The sequence below is a fragment of the Cyrtonyx montezumae genome, unplaced genomic scaffold (assembly GCF_038088225.1).
Source record: "Cyrtonyx montezumae isolate F1298 unplaced genomic scaffold, pur_monq_1.0 scaffold_3, whole genome shotgun sequence".
NCBI lineage: Eukaryota > Metazoa > Chordata > Aves > Galliformes > Odontophoridae > Cyrtonyx > Cyrtonyx montezumae.
In genome coordinates, this window is record NW_027072034.1 from 28,655,911 (window position 1) to 28,671,668 (window position 15,758).

The 15,758-nt window shown below is 37.6% G+C and overlaps 1 protein-coding gene across 1 annotated transcript in view; it reads right to left on the minus strand.

The window, feature by feature from the left end:
* Positions 1-15,758, minus strand: part of MYO16 (myosin XVI) — a 257,006-nt gene that overhangs the window by 1,999 nt on the left and 239,249 nt on the right. The window contains exon 33 of the mRNA XM_065741050.1: positions 13,920-14,011. Coding sequence (XP_065597122.1) covers positions 13,920-14,011 — 92 coding nt within the window. The remainder of the gene's footprint in view (positions 1-13,919; positions 14,012-15,758) is intronic.

The window sequence follows — 15,758 nt, forward strand, 5'->3', positions numbered from 1 at the left end:
TGGGCATAACCCAGTTTAGAAAACAAGTTGATAACTGAATTCAGTTTTACCAATTTAGACACCTAATTTACATCTAATATTAGGCATTTCATGAGCCTGCATTAAGCATGATTCTCAGAGGATGGAACATAAGAAGTGTATGTTAGACTGTTGTCACAAGAATCTCATATAAAAGAGTTTTAGAGATAAATATGTGCCTAAAACAGTTATATAGGTAAACTTGTAAGAATTTAGACAGTCTGACGCTCTGTAGGGGTTACTGGTTATATTCAGGTGACTAAAGTTGGATAGCACAACTCTAATAAACTGAAGAGAAATTCTCAGTTTTGAAAAGAGTCAGCTCCATCACTTTTCCAAGAACCATAAAAGTACACAGGTGCACAGTGAAAAGCGAGTACAATTTGCCTGGGCAAGGCAACTGACAAATGCATTCTATTTATAGCTTATAGGCACTTTACTTTCCTGACCCTCCTTATGCAAGCTATAAATTAATGCTTTGTCAGCAGTTTCACTTATATAGGTCATTTTATAGTATATAGTGGACAAATTCTCAGTCCAGTCCACGAATAACTGTCCATCTTTCATTGTATTTTTCAAATGAGGATGGAAAAGTATCTCACATCTTAATTCGTTATGACATTGATCTGGTAAATATTCTGGAAAAAGTTGATATTTCAGTGTGGATGAAGGGTATGCAATGGATACGTAGTGGTAATGAAATCACAGAACGGTTTGGGCTGGAAGGGACCTTTAAGATCACCTAGATCCAACACTCCTGATCTAGGCAGGGACAACTCCCACTACACCAGGTTGCTCAAAGACTCATCCAGCCTGGCCTTAAATGCTTCCATGAAGGGAGCATTCAGAACCTCCTCCGGGCAACCTGTTCCAGTATCTCACCACCCTCACAGTAAAGAATTTCCTAGTATCTACTCTAAATCTACCCTCTTCCAGTTTAAAGCCATTTCCCCTCATCCTGTCATTACATGCCCTTATTAAAAATCCCTCCCTAGCTCTCCTGTAGGACCCTTTCAGATACTAGAAGGCCACTATAAGGTCCCCTCCCAGAGCCTTCTCTTCTCTATGTCGAAGAGCCCCAGCTCTCTCAGCCTGTCACTGCAGGGGAGGTGTTTCAGCCCTCTGATCATCTTTGTGTCCCTCCTCTGGACCGACTCCAACTGTTTGATGCCCTTCTTCTCCTGGCAGTCCTAGAACCGGACACAGTACTCCAGGTGGGGTCTCAAGAGAGCAGAGAAAAGGGGCAGAATCACGTCCCTCCACCTGCTGGTCACACTTGTCTGGATGCAACCCAGGATATGGTTGGCCTTATGTGTTGCAAGTGCACACTGCTGGCTCATGTTGAGTCTTTCATCAACCAACATCCCATAATCCTTCTCAGAGCTGCTCTCAAGCCATTCTCTGCCCAACCTGTTTTTGTGCTTGGGATTCCCTTGATCCAGCTGCAGGATCCTGCACTTGACCTTTTCATGAGGTTGGCAAGGGCCAACCTGTCAGGACTGTTTAGGTCCTTATGGATAGAATCCCTTCCCTCTAGCATGTCAGTTACAACACTCATTTTGGTATCATCTGCAAACTTGCTGAGGGTGCACTCAATCCCACTCCTTGTCTCCTACAAAGACACTAAATAGCACCAGTCCCATCACTGATCCCTGAGGAACACCACTCGTCATCATCCTCCACTTGGACACTGAGCCACTGACCACAGCTGAGTGTAACCATCCATCCAGTTTCTTATCCAACAAGTGGTCCATCCATCAAATCCATTTTTCTCCAATTTGGTGACCAGGATGTTGTGTGGAACAGTGTCATATGCTTTGCACAAGACCAGGTAGATGACGTCTGCTGCTCTTCCTTTATCCAGTGACACTATAACTCTATCATAAAAGGCCACTATGTTTGTCAGGCACAATTTGGCCTTGGTGAAGCCACATTGGTTAGCACCAATCACCTCATCTTTATTTTCCATGTGCCTTAGTTGAGCATTCAGGAGGATCTGCATCATGATCTTGCTAGGCACAAAGATGAGACTGACTGGTCTTTGGTCCTCTGGATCTTTTATCTCTTCTTGAAAATGGGAGTTATGTTTCTCCTTTTTCAATCAGTGAAAACTTCACCAGACTGCCATGACCTTTCTAATATGATGGATAGTGGCTTGACAACTTCATCTGCCAGTTTCCTCAGAACCTCTGGATGGATCTAAACGAGTCCCATAGATTTGTGCACCTTCACGTTCTCAAGATGGTCTTGAATCTCATCTTCATTTACAGTGGGCAGATCTTCCTTTTACCAGTTCTTACCTTTTTTTTTTTTCTGCAACTTGAGCAGTGAAGCTTGAGCCCTTGTTGGTGAAAACTGAGGCAGAGAAGTCATTGAGCACTTCAGCCTTCTCCATGTCCTTCGTGATTGGGTCTCCAGCTTCCTTAATGGGAAGGTTTACATCTTCCCTAGCCTTCCTTTTATCATTGATATACTTACAGAATTTCTTTTCGTTCTCCTTTATGTCTCTGGCTAGATTTAATTCAGAGTTTTAGCTTTCCTAACCTGATCCTTGTCTGTTCAGACAATTTCTTTGTACACCTTCCAGGTAACCCATTCCTGCTTCCGCTCCCTATAGACTTTCTTTTTGCACCAAATTAAGTCCAGGAGCTCCTTGATGATCCACAGAGGCTTCCTGACATACTTGCCTGCCTTCCTCTTTCTCAGGATGCACTGCTTCTGGTCTTGGAGGAGAGGGTGCTTGAATACTGACTTGCTTTATTGGGCTCCTCTTCCTTCCAGAGCTTTATCCCATGTCACTCTGCGAAGCAGTTCCCTGAAGAGGCTGAAGTCTGCTCATAAGTCCAGAGCAGCCAGCTTGCTGTGCACTCTCTTTGATGCCCTAAGGATCTTGAACTCCACCATTTTGTGGTCACTACAGCCAAGGCTGTCTGTGAGCTTCATGTTAGTCACCAGCCCCTCCTCATTGGTGAGGACAAGGTTCAGCATAGAACCGTTCCTTGTGGGTTCCTGTACCACTTGGAAGACGAAGTTGTCATCAACATGCTCCAGGAACCTCTTTAATTGCTGGTGCCCTGCTGTGTTGTTCTTCCAAAAGATATCACAGTGGCTGAAGTCCCCCGTGAGGACCATGTTTTGTGAAAGCCTACCTGTTTATAGAGGGTCTCATCCACTCAGTCTTCCTGTCTGGGCAGCCTGTAGGGCCAAATCTATCAATTAGTTTAACTACATCTGCTGAACAAGATGGTATTTTTTCTCTTTTTCCATTCATGACTAGAACTGTGATAAGCTACAGAATTTCTACACACATCATTTTAGAAGATATTTGCTAAATTATTTTACATAAAGTACAATGTAAAACAGCAAGCACTATTTCTTCATTATTACTCTATATCCTAAACAGGTAATTTTTGAAGGGTGAATGAAGTTTGTAGGAAGTCAGTAATTTGAGAGTGCTAATCTTTTCAATGTACACTGAACAATTTCAACTATTAAGGGCCAGAGACAGCACCAACTGTAGACCAATATTTTCCTGCTCAAAATCAATGGTCAAAGAGATATGGGCAACATAACATGTGTACTAGATCCACAAAAATAGGATACTTAGTATTTAATAGCCCTATAATCTAGAGGAAACACCTACCCTTTGTTTGGTAGGCAGAATCCATACTAAGCAAATCAAAAATGCAAAAATGTCAAAGATAGTGACAAACAAGAGTACTCAGTGTTGCCAGAGCTACTCAGTGACTCAGCAATATTCATACTCTCCACTGTGAATATAGCAAGATGAACAAAACCAGTGTCAGTGAGCATCTCAGGGAAGAGGATCCAAGAAGCATTCCTTCCACCTCAAAGCCCAACCCTGCACTGCAGAATAAAGTGCTCTTTTCCTTGCACTATGGATTTTCATTCACACCAATGACTCAGTTCCAACAGGACAAACATGAAAGCACTTTCCACCACTAACTAGTGATTACAGCACAGGCATAAATCAGAAGACATGATGTATCAGGTTAAGGATTGTGTTTCTGCATTCTGCATGTGAGCTCAGGATACTGCAACTACAACAGGAAGATTCTGGATGCAAGAAAAAGGAACTCTGGTTCTCATACTTTGTGCAACAGCATGAGATCCATGAATAATAACTTTGCTACAGTAAATCCTACAGAGTGAATCCCTTGCGGATTTAGTGCACAAGAGTTAAGAACTTCAACACAAATTGCATTGTGGGCATGCAACCATTTAGAGCACGATTGTGCCTACCAAGTTATAAACACTTAAGTTTTACCCAGTCACTGGAAAATGAGTTCCTGAATTTCCTTCTTGGACGCAGGCTTATAAATTCTGCCGAAAGTTCCTCTATAAGGAATTAAAGCAGTAGTTCAACTTTGTCTCAGAATCATGATGAGAAGCTATAAATCCATAAATTATTTTAATTATAGCTTTAGTTCGTAAGCTGGTTAAAAAATACAGAACATTTTAATTAAGGAAAGTTCAAAGTTTCACATTTTTAAATCATTTGTGACAAAAAGGTACACCAGACAAAAAGATTAACAGGCCCATTTAATCTTAATTTCGGAGTTATTTACAGATTTGGCCATAGAATCTCAAGAAATTCATTCTGTGTTAAAAGATTAAATGCTACAACTTTACAGAGGATATTTTGCAGGAGTGAGATGTAACAAAGAGCTTATATTCTCCACTTTTGTGTCAGATGCAATACCAACTTACTCATCAAGCTAGTGCAAAAGGTCTCATAGTGCCTAACATTTATTAATTTGCACCAGTACGTTCTTCTATTTACAAAATAATATTTTACCTCATTTAGCTCTTTTTTAACCAAATATAGGCTTTACTATTTCATGTATTGAATTGTATGCATGTAGTCTAATGAGGTTTTTTTTGTTTGTTTGTTATTTGCAATTACAGCCATTATTCTACCAGAGATTCACCAGATAATGCAAAGAAGTATTTAATTACATTCTTTGATGCTAAAACACATCAGTAATTTTCTTTGCACAAAGCATAACTCTATATGTTCTATTTTAGTTTCGTTTTTTGTTGCTTCTCTATATTTTAGCAACATACCTGAACATAGACAGAGAAATACAACAGAAAACATATTTCTAGTTGCCACGTGGTTTTAGGGCTCCCTGAGACATTTCCAGGAGGTCACTGCCTGTATTTTCCCTTCAGAGAAATATTGCTAATTATGTTACTAATAGATTTTTCAATGCTTGTGCTTCATAGTAACTGTCAATAGATTCTCACAAGTAATTACTTTTTGCTTCTCTTCCATTAGTGTTTTACACTGTTAGCAAAGTTAAGTCCCATCATGGAATCCACAAGGATTAGTCTGTATGGACAATGACTATACCTTTCACAGATTTATTCAGGATCTACATATGTCTTTGAAATTGAACTATCTTCAAAAAATACCACATTTTCAATCTTTTCCAGTTTGCAGCCTGCCTAAAAATGTAAGCAGAACAAATTCCAGTCTGCTACCAATTGCTGAATCAGTTTATCCAAGCCATTAGAGGTAGTTCACAAATCCCAGTGAGTCTTCTGTGGATCATCAGTTTTAAAGACTGAAGCGATAAGGATGCTCTCACCCTTAATTTCACAATTAAAGACACAATTTCATTCAGCAATTCTAGAAAGAATTATTGCTGTATGCAACTATTAGTGAGGGCAGCACATTTTGATTCAACATGTGAAAGGCATGCATCTCTTTCATATGGTGTTTCTAACTCATTTTAATGCTTCCAATTTTCTCTGCTTTCCTTTTGCATCTGATAAGCCCCTACACTGACTTCTGCCAAATATGCAGGTAACATATTTATCCTAACTACAGGACAAACACTACAGCCTCTCAAATGTCTAACCTTTTAGGTACCAAATCAGACATGTTTTGTTTTTATTTCTAAATTACAAAAAAAAAAAAAATTCGTAGATCAGGATTTCTTCTCCACCAATTCTTGAATCAAGAAAAAAACATCTGTCACTCTAGCTATTACTTAACAATAAAACTTCTTCATTTGAAGATACAAGGGGTAAGCACACAGACAAATAAGGGCGCATTAAAAAAAACAGGCAAGCATTCAACATAAATCAAATCAATATGCAAATTTGTGTTTGATTGGAAATCCTGCATTTACCATGTAAGACCCCAGCAGGGATTAGAGAGCAGCTATGATTAATGAGTTTACATGCCTCTAAATTCCAATTAAAAATCCCCAAATGCTAATGTACCACTGGGATCCAAGCAGATTCATCCAATTGGGGATGCTGGGACACACTTTCTTTTGTTTTTTTTGTTCGTTCATTTGTTTGTTTTTGTAAATGCGACCCCTGGGACCTAATAACTTGATATATGTTATGTGAAGGTAAAGTGATTTTAGTTAATCTTTCTCTTAAACTGCTGATAATTTTCCTTAGTGTTGGAACTACATTACTATCTCCAAAAATAAAATTCTCCAAATGGATGGCAAGTGGATTTACTGGAAAGACAAAAATGGCAAAGCACACCAGAACTGTTTGGTACTAATTTGGATTTGGTCTAGAGAAGCAATGCCAGCTTCGATAGAGTTAATCATTGGTATCTCTTTGTTACAAGAAAATGTCTGAGTTAAAGTTTCTTATTACACCAAAGAAAAAAAAGTGACTTTAGATCAGGTGATATATAAATAACATACCAAAAGAAGTTAGAACTTTGTTGATACTTAAAAATTGCAGATAATCTTAAAAGACATTGTATTTAAGATACAGTGGATCACCACAGAAGTGAGAAATAATGTTTTCCCTCCTGACAAGCACTTTCCAGTAATCCTGTTTTTTGGTGAGACATGTAATTTTCTTCCAAGCAATGCTTCAAGGAGGATATCCTGAGGTTGCAGATCGCTTGGGCATAGACATCTATGATTCCAGCCCTCTGCAATCACAAGGCATTTGGAAAATTATCAAGTTTGTAAAATAAAAAAATAATAAGAAGAAGAAGAAAAAAAGAAAAAAAAGAAAAAATTAAAGAAAAAAATCCATTGTCTGCCTTAGCTTGTCTTTCTGTGAGGATTTTCCTCAAAAGTTCATAGAAGTCCATTGGTAATTACTCTAACTGCCTCCAGGAGGCTTTTCCTCACAGACTGCTGTAAACCAGGATTATAGAGGTCCCTGAACCTCTCTCACAGACACCCTGAACCCCTTTTCCTAGGAATAGGGAGTTTTGGTCAGGAGGATAATCCTGTGCTACATGCACCTTTGGAGTTACTCAGGTTTCATATTCTTAATCTGATCACGATTCTATTGCTGGTACAAATTGTCTCATTTTCTCTCATGCTCTTGGATGCTCCTGGGTTTTTCCTTTAGTTCTTCTTGCTGTGTTTCTTTCTATTTATTATTATTTTTCCCCAGGAACCCATTTTAGTTGCAAAAGCAAGGGTTGATTTTCAACTCAGCTTTGTACCTTTTCCCTCAGTGAAGTAGTAACATGCCTGGAACCACAACATTTTAGATCAATTAGCCTAATCATCTTTCATAAAGCTTGGAGGTCATTCAGCAATCACTGACATTATATCTTTGCAAAATAAAGTTAGTATACAAATCCTGAGTAGAGCTGTAGCATAATCTGGTAAAAAAAAAAAAAACACAAAACAAAAACATTGAAAGGTAGGGAATGTTCAATAATATATGATGGCACACATTCCAGGCTGTCTGATTACTTGAGCTGGGAATACAGTGGGACGTGTTCAAAACGGGTGAATTTTACTTATTTATTTGGATCTTGTGGGCTTTTATTATTTATTTATTATTATTTGGTTTGGCTGAGTTTATCTCTACACTAGATTTCTGTTATCAGTTACAAAATGACACCTTCCTAGACTGAAATTTCAACAATACATAAATATATTGTTTTTTTTCTCTAAAGCAATATTTCTTTCTCCAGACAGACTGACTATAAACTGCTCTTTAAAGATTTCAAGAGCATCTTCATAATTCAACTATGATGCTTCAGAAAAAATGATTATGCTCTGGATAGCAACTGTGCCTTTCTGAATATGAGTTCTGAAAACAAATCACCTATTGCAAATGCCTTCAGAACAGCTGACCCAACAACAATCTTATATCACTTTGTGTAATCCTCAAAAATCTTCAGATTGTTAGAAACGATGTTACTATGTTTTTGAAGCAATTACAAAAAACAAACAAACAAACCATCATTAAGCCTTATTTCCTGAAGTTGTGTATCACCCTTTCTTGTAAAAAAGGCTCCATGTATGGTCAAATAACGTTAGAAGCAAACATCACTTGATTTACAGGCTGTGGCAAATCCCACCTGACCTATATGCATAGTGTGTGAAAAAAGAGAATGAGGGACACAGGGATCAACTTGTTCTCCCTCATACCAGGCACTTACAACTGTGAACCCACAGGTACTGGCCATGGGGCAGGGGTTCATAATTGAACCAGCTTCTTACAATGACCCACTGGCCAATGTGGAAGCTCAAGCAGAATCACTACATAACCTTGGCCAAACCCCAGAGCGCAAGGAGGGGATGGGGATGTTTAGGAGGATGTTCCCTTCTCCTCAAGAGTCACAGCCTTCCAGCAAGGGAAAAAATAACCTACACTTTCCTTTTTGGCGGTCCCAGCAGTCAAAACTAGGACATCCTTGCAGAGCAGGGGAGTGTCTGCCCTCCAAACACCATTAACTCAGCAATACGTGTACCTACCAATGAATTTATAGCATGTATCACCTCATACTATTTAATATATAATGTACATATTTTTGGCTTCTAAAAATAAAGCTGTGCTATATTATAAATCTCAACTTTTGTCTGGATTTGACATTACAAAGAGAATTCTTTGGTACTGCTGTCAAAACAAATGAAACAAAACACAATTTACAGACTTACACTGATCCAGATTGATGATAAATATGAAACATTCTGTGTCCTCTCTTGGATGTTATGTGTTTACAAAGGCGTTGGTGATTTTGTTATTACACTAGACTTGGTTGATTGTGACATTTTTCTTGAAAGATGATCAAAGATTAGTTACAGCTAATAGTCAAATCCAATAGATATTAATAACGAATGCAAGAGCCCAGTGTTTAGAAAGAAGTGTAACAATAGGCTGGGGGTAGCAACGCATCACATTCTTGTGTATTCATTTTTTTCAACTTTTGAACAGTCAACAAAAGAAGTGATTGGCAACAAATATTAAATCAAATAGGAACAAAGGCAGCCCTTGAAACTATAATGAATATGCAGCTCTTTCTGAGGGAAGAGAGTGCTGAAAGCAATGAGATTTCATGAAATAAGAGCTATGGCTTAAGCTGTAATGAAACAATAAATACATTCTTCATGAATATGAAAAGATATTTCCAATTTTTCATTGTCAGGTGTTGGCTCTTATATTACTGCAATCTGCCAACCAGTGCTATGGGGTTTAAACAAAATAGAAGAGATAAGACTGCAGATTTTTTAATATAACAGTAAGTGAAAAAAATCATCATTTTTTATCCTACCTCCTACCTTTTGAGTATGTGACAGATAAAACATGTTTCAAAAGGGGATAACCACTAGAATGGCAGCTGCTTGCTTATTTATATCTTGTGCTGAGAGTACCTTCATAGGGTGCTTGAATGCATGTGACACCTGATTTTAAATAAGTCAACTTTCCATCATGAGAAAACTAAGCTGCATAAAGAGACTTAACATTTATTCATAAAAAAAATTCTATCTTTTCCCTCTGTTATTTGGATCTTTAAGACAGTATGGCTGTGAACTAACTTACAATTACTTTTTATGTCAAGGAACATGAATATCACATTGATATGTGTACGAAGACAAATGTCACATCTGGAACATCAAATATGACTTTCTACTTTTTTAATGCATTAGCACCTCTCTCTTTTCCTCCCACTAACCTGCACTGTGTACCTGTTTCTTTCTCACTTCTTTCCTTACCTTCCTTCTAGTTCTTTTTTCTTATCTCTGACTCTTCCTTCTTTCCTCTTTCTAAATCCCCTGTTCCATAACACTACTTATTATTCTCATTTTATACTTCCTCCAATCTTCCTTCTCTGAATCATCTCTTATCTGCTGCCTGCTTTTCTCCCCACTCCCTCCCCACACACATGCTTATTATCACTCCAGTCTTTAATCTGCACCTCATTCCCATCTGTTCTTTATCTCCACGTTGTCCATTTTATCCCTTTGCAGACAGTCCATGTTGTTTCTTGCTGCCCACATAAGAAAGAAGGAGTCTTTTAGCTGGCCTGCTTTTCTTCATTTCACTGTGTCTTTCTCACACCACATCCCACCTCATAGTGAATGCTAATAACAACTTTAAAATATTTTTATCAAAAACAACAAAAAAAAAATACAGTTCTGAACCTCTGAAAAAGAAGACAGGGCTGCTTTGCTTTTGTGCAAGGGGACAAAGATAAAGTCTTGCCTTTGCTGTCTCTAGTTTGTCTTGCTGCTGTTCCTAACATGCCAAAGAACTTATATATTTCAACAGCATTTATGCTTAGATCTTTAAAGTATAGTTCATAGGAGTTCTGATGAGAAGAAGCAATAAACATTATCCAGAGAAGAGAGTCCATTGGACTAGCTAAGGAATTGGGAAATTATTAATGTAAAATAAACAGAGCATTGAAGAGATATTTTATAAAGCTTTTTAGGTGAACTTTTAGTTTTATCTTGCTAAATGATTTCAAATCCAAAAAAAGTCTCCAGTATGCTTTGGATCACTTCCTGGAGCCTGACTAAATAGAAATGACTCTTAGTCATAACAAAATCTTCTGCTTAGGCATGATCATGCAAAGTCTTCCACCTGGGTTGTGGCTCCCCTCCTCCATTAATGCAAGCTGGAGGATGTAAGGATTGAGCACAGCCCTGCCAAAAAGAACACTGGGGCACTGGTGGATGGCAAGTTGGACAGAATCAGCAATGTGCCCTTGTTTCCCAGAAAGCCAACCATATCTTGGACTGCATCAAAAGAAGCGTGGCTAGCAGGGCAAGGGAGGTGATCCTGTACCTCTACTCTGTGCTCATGAGACCTGACCTGAAGTACTGTGTCCAGATGTGGAGTTCTCAGTACAGGAGAGACATGGATGTGTTGGTAAGCATCCAGAAGAAGGCCACAAAAAATGATCCATGAAACGGAACACCTCTCCTACAAGGACACACTGAGAGAGCTGGGGCTGTTCACCCTTGGGAAAAGAGGGCTCTGGGGAGACCTGAGAGCGGCCTTTCAGTACCTACAGGGGGGCTATAATAAGGAAGGAGACAGACACTTTAGAAGGGTGTATTGTGACAGGATAAGGAGAAATGGTTTAAAACTTAAAGAGGGGAGGTTTAAACTGGATATAAGAGTTTTTTTCAATAAGAGTGGTGAGGCACTGGCGCACTCAAGGTCAAACTGGATGGGGCCGCAGGCAACCTGATTAAACCATAGGTGTCCCTGATCATTGCAGAAGAGTTAGACTAGATGGCCTTGAAGGGCCCCTTCCAGCTCAAATGATTCTCTGATTCTATCATGATTTTGGTACAAATGATCGGAAGAAGCATACCTTCCACTTTGATGGTTTCTTTGAATCTGGAAGATAACGATGGAGAAGAATTCAAGGGTAGAGGTCCAGGCATATTTGAAAATGCCAAATTCTTTAAACAAATCACTTAAGAAATTTTCAAGAATTGGCATTTCAGTAATTTTATTAGTAATTTAAAAAAAAAGTTTGGATGAAACATTTTCCTAGCTCTCTGCTGTTCAGAGAGCAAGAGGAGCAGCAGAACTACCAAAAGGTTTTCTGCAGAAGCTGAGTATGCTTGCAGCAAATGTATTTAGGTTTATATACTAAGAGCAAAGTAGGCATTTCTGTAAGGGCAGATTTGGGTATTGTTTCTTGCAATATTGTTTTGCTGTAGATTTCTAGTCTGTGTTTTAAAAATTTTGTTTTACAATGAAAACATAAATACATGGAACCTGGGATCCTGGCTTGTTGAAAGAATAGAGGTATTTATTTGCTAACAAAGAGTTTCTTAAGGACCTTTTATCCAAACAAAATAAAATACATGTAACAAGGTTCAATTTTCAAAGTTTGAGTTTCAATGATACAAATGAAATTAAGTTCTTTATGTTTTATCTGGTTTTACTTGCAATCTGCTATCACTTGGAAATCTACAACTGTGCAACCACAGTACAGTATGAAGGAAAAATTATTAGTTAAAAAATCATACTTTGCTTTCTTGTAACATCTGAAGCCCTTCATTTCTTCTTTCATTTCTGATCAGACAAACATCAATGTTTAGTTTTAATTCTCTTCCCTTTTTTTCTAGTAGAAGAAAGTGGGATTTTATTGTGTAACTTTAAAATGAGAAATATTTTGTTAATATTTAAAAATCTTACATCCATTTTTGTCTTTCTTATAACCTGATAAAAACTGACCTTTAAGTAATAATGGTTCTAAAAAAGTAGCATTTGTGGACAATACTGAACTTGCTTTTTTCCAGCAGATTCTATTTTAGAGATGATCAATTAAGCTGTTGAGTTTATGTCTGCTTAATATTCTATACAGGTAATAGCTTCCAAAATGTTTAAGATTGATTCTTACGATGAATGTCAGTAGATGCTAAGCTGAAGATCTTGTTCTCTAAAGTGTGTAGTTTTGCAGGTTTGCATTCTGCAGAAAGTTTCAAGCAGTGACACAGGAAATTATCACCTGATGTGACAACATGATGGTACTGTAAGCCACAGTACCTAGACTTACACTGCATGTCTTTGACACTTGAGATCCTGTGACAAAAATGAAATTAACTCCTGTCACTTCAGTAAAGAATGAGTAGAGAGATATTAAAAAAATACATAAATATTAGAAGTCCCTGAAGTCTAACAAACCTGTTTCCTTTAGCTGAAATGACAGTGTCAGCCAAGAAACCCGAGGATGAGTTTATGCTTCTCTCTCTAAAGCAATTAGTCAATCAGTGCTTTTAAAGATCTGTGAAACAATCTGTCCTATTTCATATATCTGTACAAGAATTATTTTGAAGTGATAAGGTTACTGCACTGAAGTCTGGCGAAGAGTTTTACAATAGGGCTGTATACTGTTAAGAGTCACCAATGGTATGCTAAGAAATGTCAACCGTAATTAAAACCAATCATTTGCAGATATATTGCAGGCTTTCAAAATGATGAGGAATGCTTTTTACAGTAATAATTTTAAACCCTGTGACCATGGACGTTTTAAAAATGGTTCATAATCTGTTTTGGTTTTTTTTTTTCTTTTTGTGGGTGGAAGATGTTTTTTTTTTCCTTTTTGCAATACCATTTTGGAAGATGTTTATTCATTATGGCAGTTGCATCAAAAATCACTGAGCTGCATTCTTCCTTCTCAAAACTTGTCACAGTTCTTATTAAGATTACATTTAGGGATTGTCCCTGCATGTAATTCTGAGTACATGGCATAGAATATGTTTTAAAGATTTGTGAGACTCTTTGCCAACTATCTATTTACTGAAAAGTGACATTTCAAAGTACTGAACTGAAATTGTATTCAGCCTTTGGCAGTAGCATTGGAAGTATCAAATATAGAAGTTTGCACATGGTTAAAACTTTCTTCTAATATAAAGCATTTAAATATTGCAGATTAATTTAATTGATGGTGATATTTTGATTTTAATCACGAAGGATGGTTATTTTCACAGTGAAAAAAAAAGAATAAAAAATTAGTTAATGTCCTTAACTCAATACAAACCCTTCAGATGAGCATTTTTCAATATCCAATAAACAGATTTGAATCAAGAAAGCTTTTAACATGCAGGTACAATTAATTTTTACTTTCTTATTCTTCACTTCTTTTTACTCTTTTTCCATCAGACTATTAGTGACATTTTTACCTGAGTAGTGTGGCTCTCCCTGTGTCTTTGAATTGATGAACCTGCTGTAGTGCTGGCCGACAGTCTTGAATATTCATTTGCTTCTGGTACACCTAAAGAAGAACAATAATTTATTTTCTAACCTGTCATTTCTACATTGGTTTATTTCAGTGCAAGATTCAAAAGACTTTGACATATTTTGCTACAAAAGAATGATAAATGTCACACAGTTGCCTGGGTATTTACTTAATCTATGCTTATGAAAGCTGGAAAGGTTATTGTTTATCAAGTATAAACAGTATCATAAGTATGTATGTTGGTTTACAAAAAGTGCACTGAAAGAGCCTACAAATAGCACATTACCTACATGAAGCTGGCTAGGGATTCCTCCTGCAATTCAGAAATCCCTGGCTCCTCTTACCCTGGCTCCCTTTCATCACAGAAGCAATGCAAAGGGAATGGAAAATGGATCCCAAGTCTGTTCTCACATTAATGTACCTGGTCACATGGGAAGTCAACAGCTCTAGGTTTTACAGCTTCATCTCCTCAGTACTGTGGGGCTTTTTTGTGTAACTGCTGTACTTATTGTGCACTCTCCGTGTGGGAAATAGCTGTCCAAAATTTAAAAGTATAAAAACCAGTCAGCCAGTGTGAAAGAGCCAGGCACACTCTCAGGTGTCAAAAGAAACAAGTTCCTCTGTGCAGTGAACATAGAGTGAGGCTCACAGCCGGCACTTCCCATCACTTCTGCTGGAGCAGGAAGACCACTTCCCAGCACTGTCAATGGATCTGAGAGATGGAATCAAGGGAAGCAAAGGCAGAAGCAGAAATATAGTGAGCCCACTGTAGCTCCTCACAAACTCACATCACAGACACCATGATAGGTCTGGTACCTGACAGTTTTATTATTGCTCAGTATTCCAATTTTTCATAGTCCTATGAAATCCATCAGGAGAAAAGGACTGATCCTGTCAGGAGATAATGTAAGAGGAATTGTCCTTTGCAGATTATCAACTGGAAGGATACCATCTAATCTGAATTTGGGTATGACTAGATGACTTGTAAAGGTCCTTTCTAACCCAAACTGCTCTACAATTCTATAAACTGTCAGATTCAACTAGGGTACGTATCTTTTGTGTGGCTAAAACTAGAAAAGGTGAATCTGTGCCTAGATACCTATCTGCGAGATAAACAAAAACAAGTTGAACCATACTCTTTGCATATTGTACACAACATATACAGAACTGTAATGGAAATAATGCAAAAGTTCAAATCCAATGAATCATGAGCTAGTTATGAGAGTATGTACTGTACTACTCATAGTTCAGTTTCACATTCTTGTTCAGTTTCTTGTTCAATCATGAAACTAGCATAGAAATACACGATGAAACCTCTTCCAAACCTCTATTTTCCGTATTAAAAATGCTTTTTTGTTTTTTACTTTGATAAATAAGTATTAACTCTTATATGGTTAGTGATGTATGATTTAACTCATGCAAACAGAAGTTGCATGAATTATTTCATAAAATAATCATTTTAATAATTTTGTGAGAGAAATACAACAAGAGGTTTGAAGAGAATGAATGTCCTTATTTCTTTCTCACTTTTGGTTTTCCCCTTTTACTGTTGCATCTCCATAGTGTTGTAGCTAAGGACAGCTGTTTTTTTAATATTGTTCTTCCAAATGGCACTTATGCAAACTACTACTAAGTTCTGATTTTCTTCTACATCTTCAAACTATCTGAACTTTCTTTAGACACATACAGGCAGCGAAATGGATGAAGCCCTGATTGCAGCTCTGGAGCTAGAAGAAATCTTGAGGGCATCTGAGCATTTTCTCTCAATGCTTTTAACAATGCT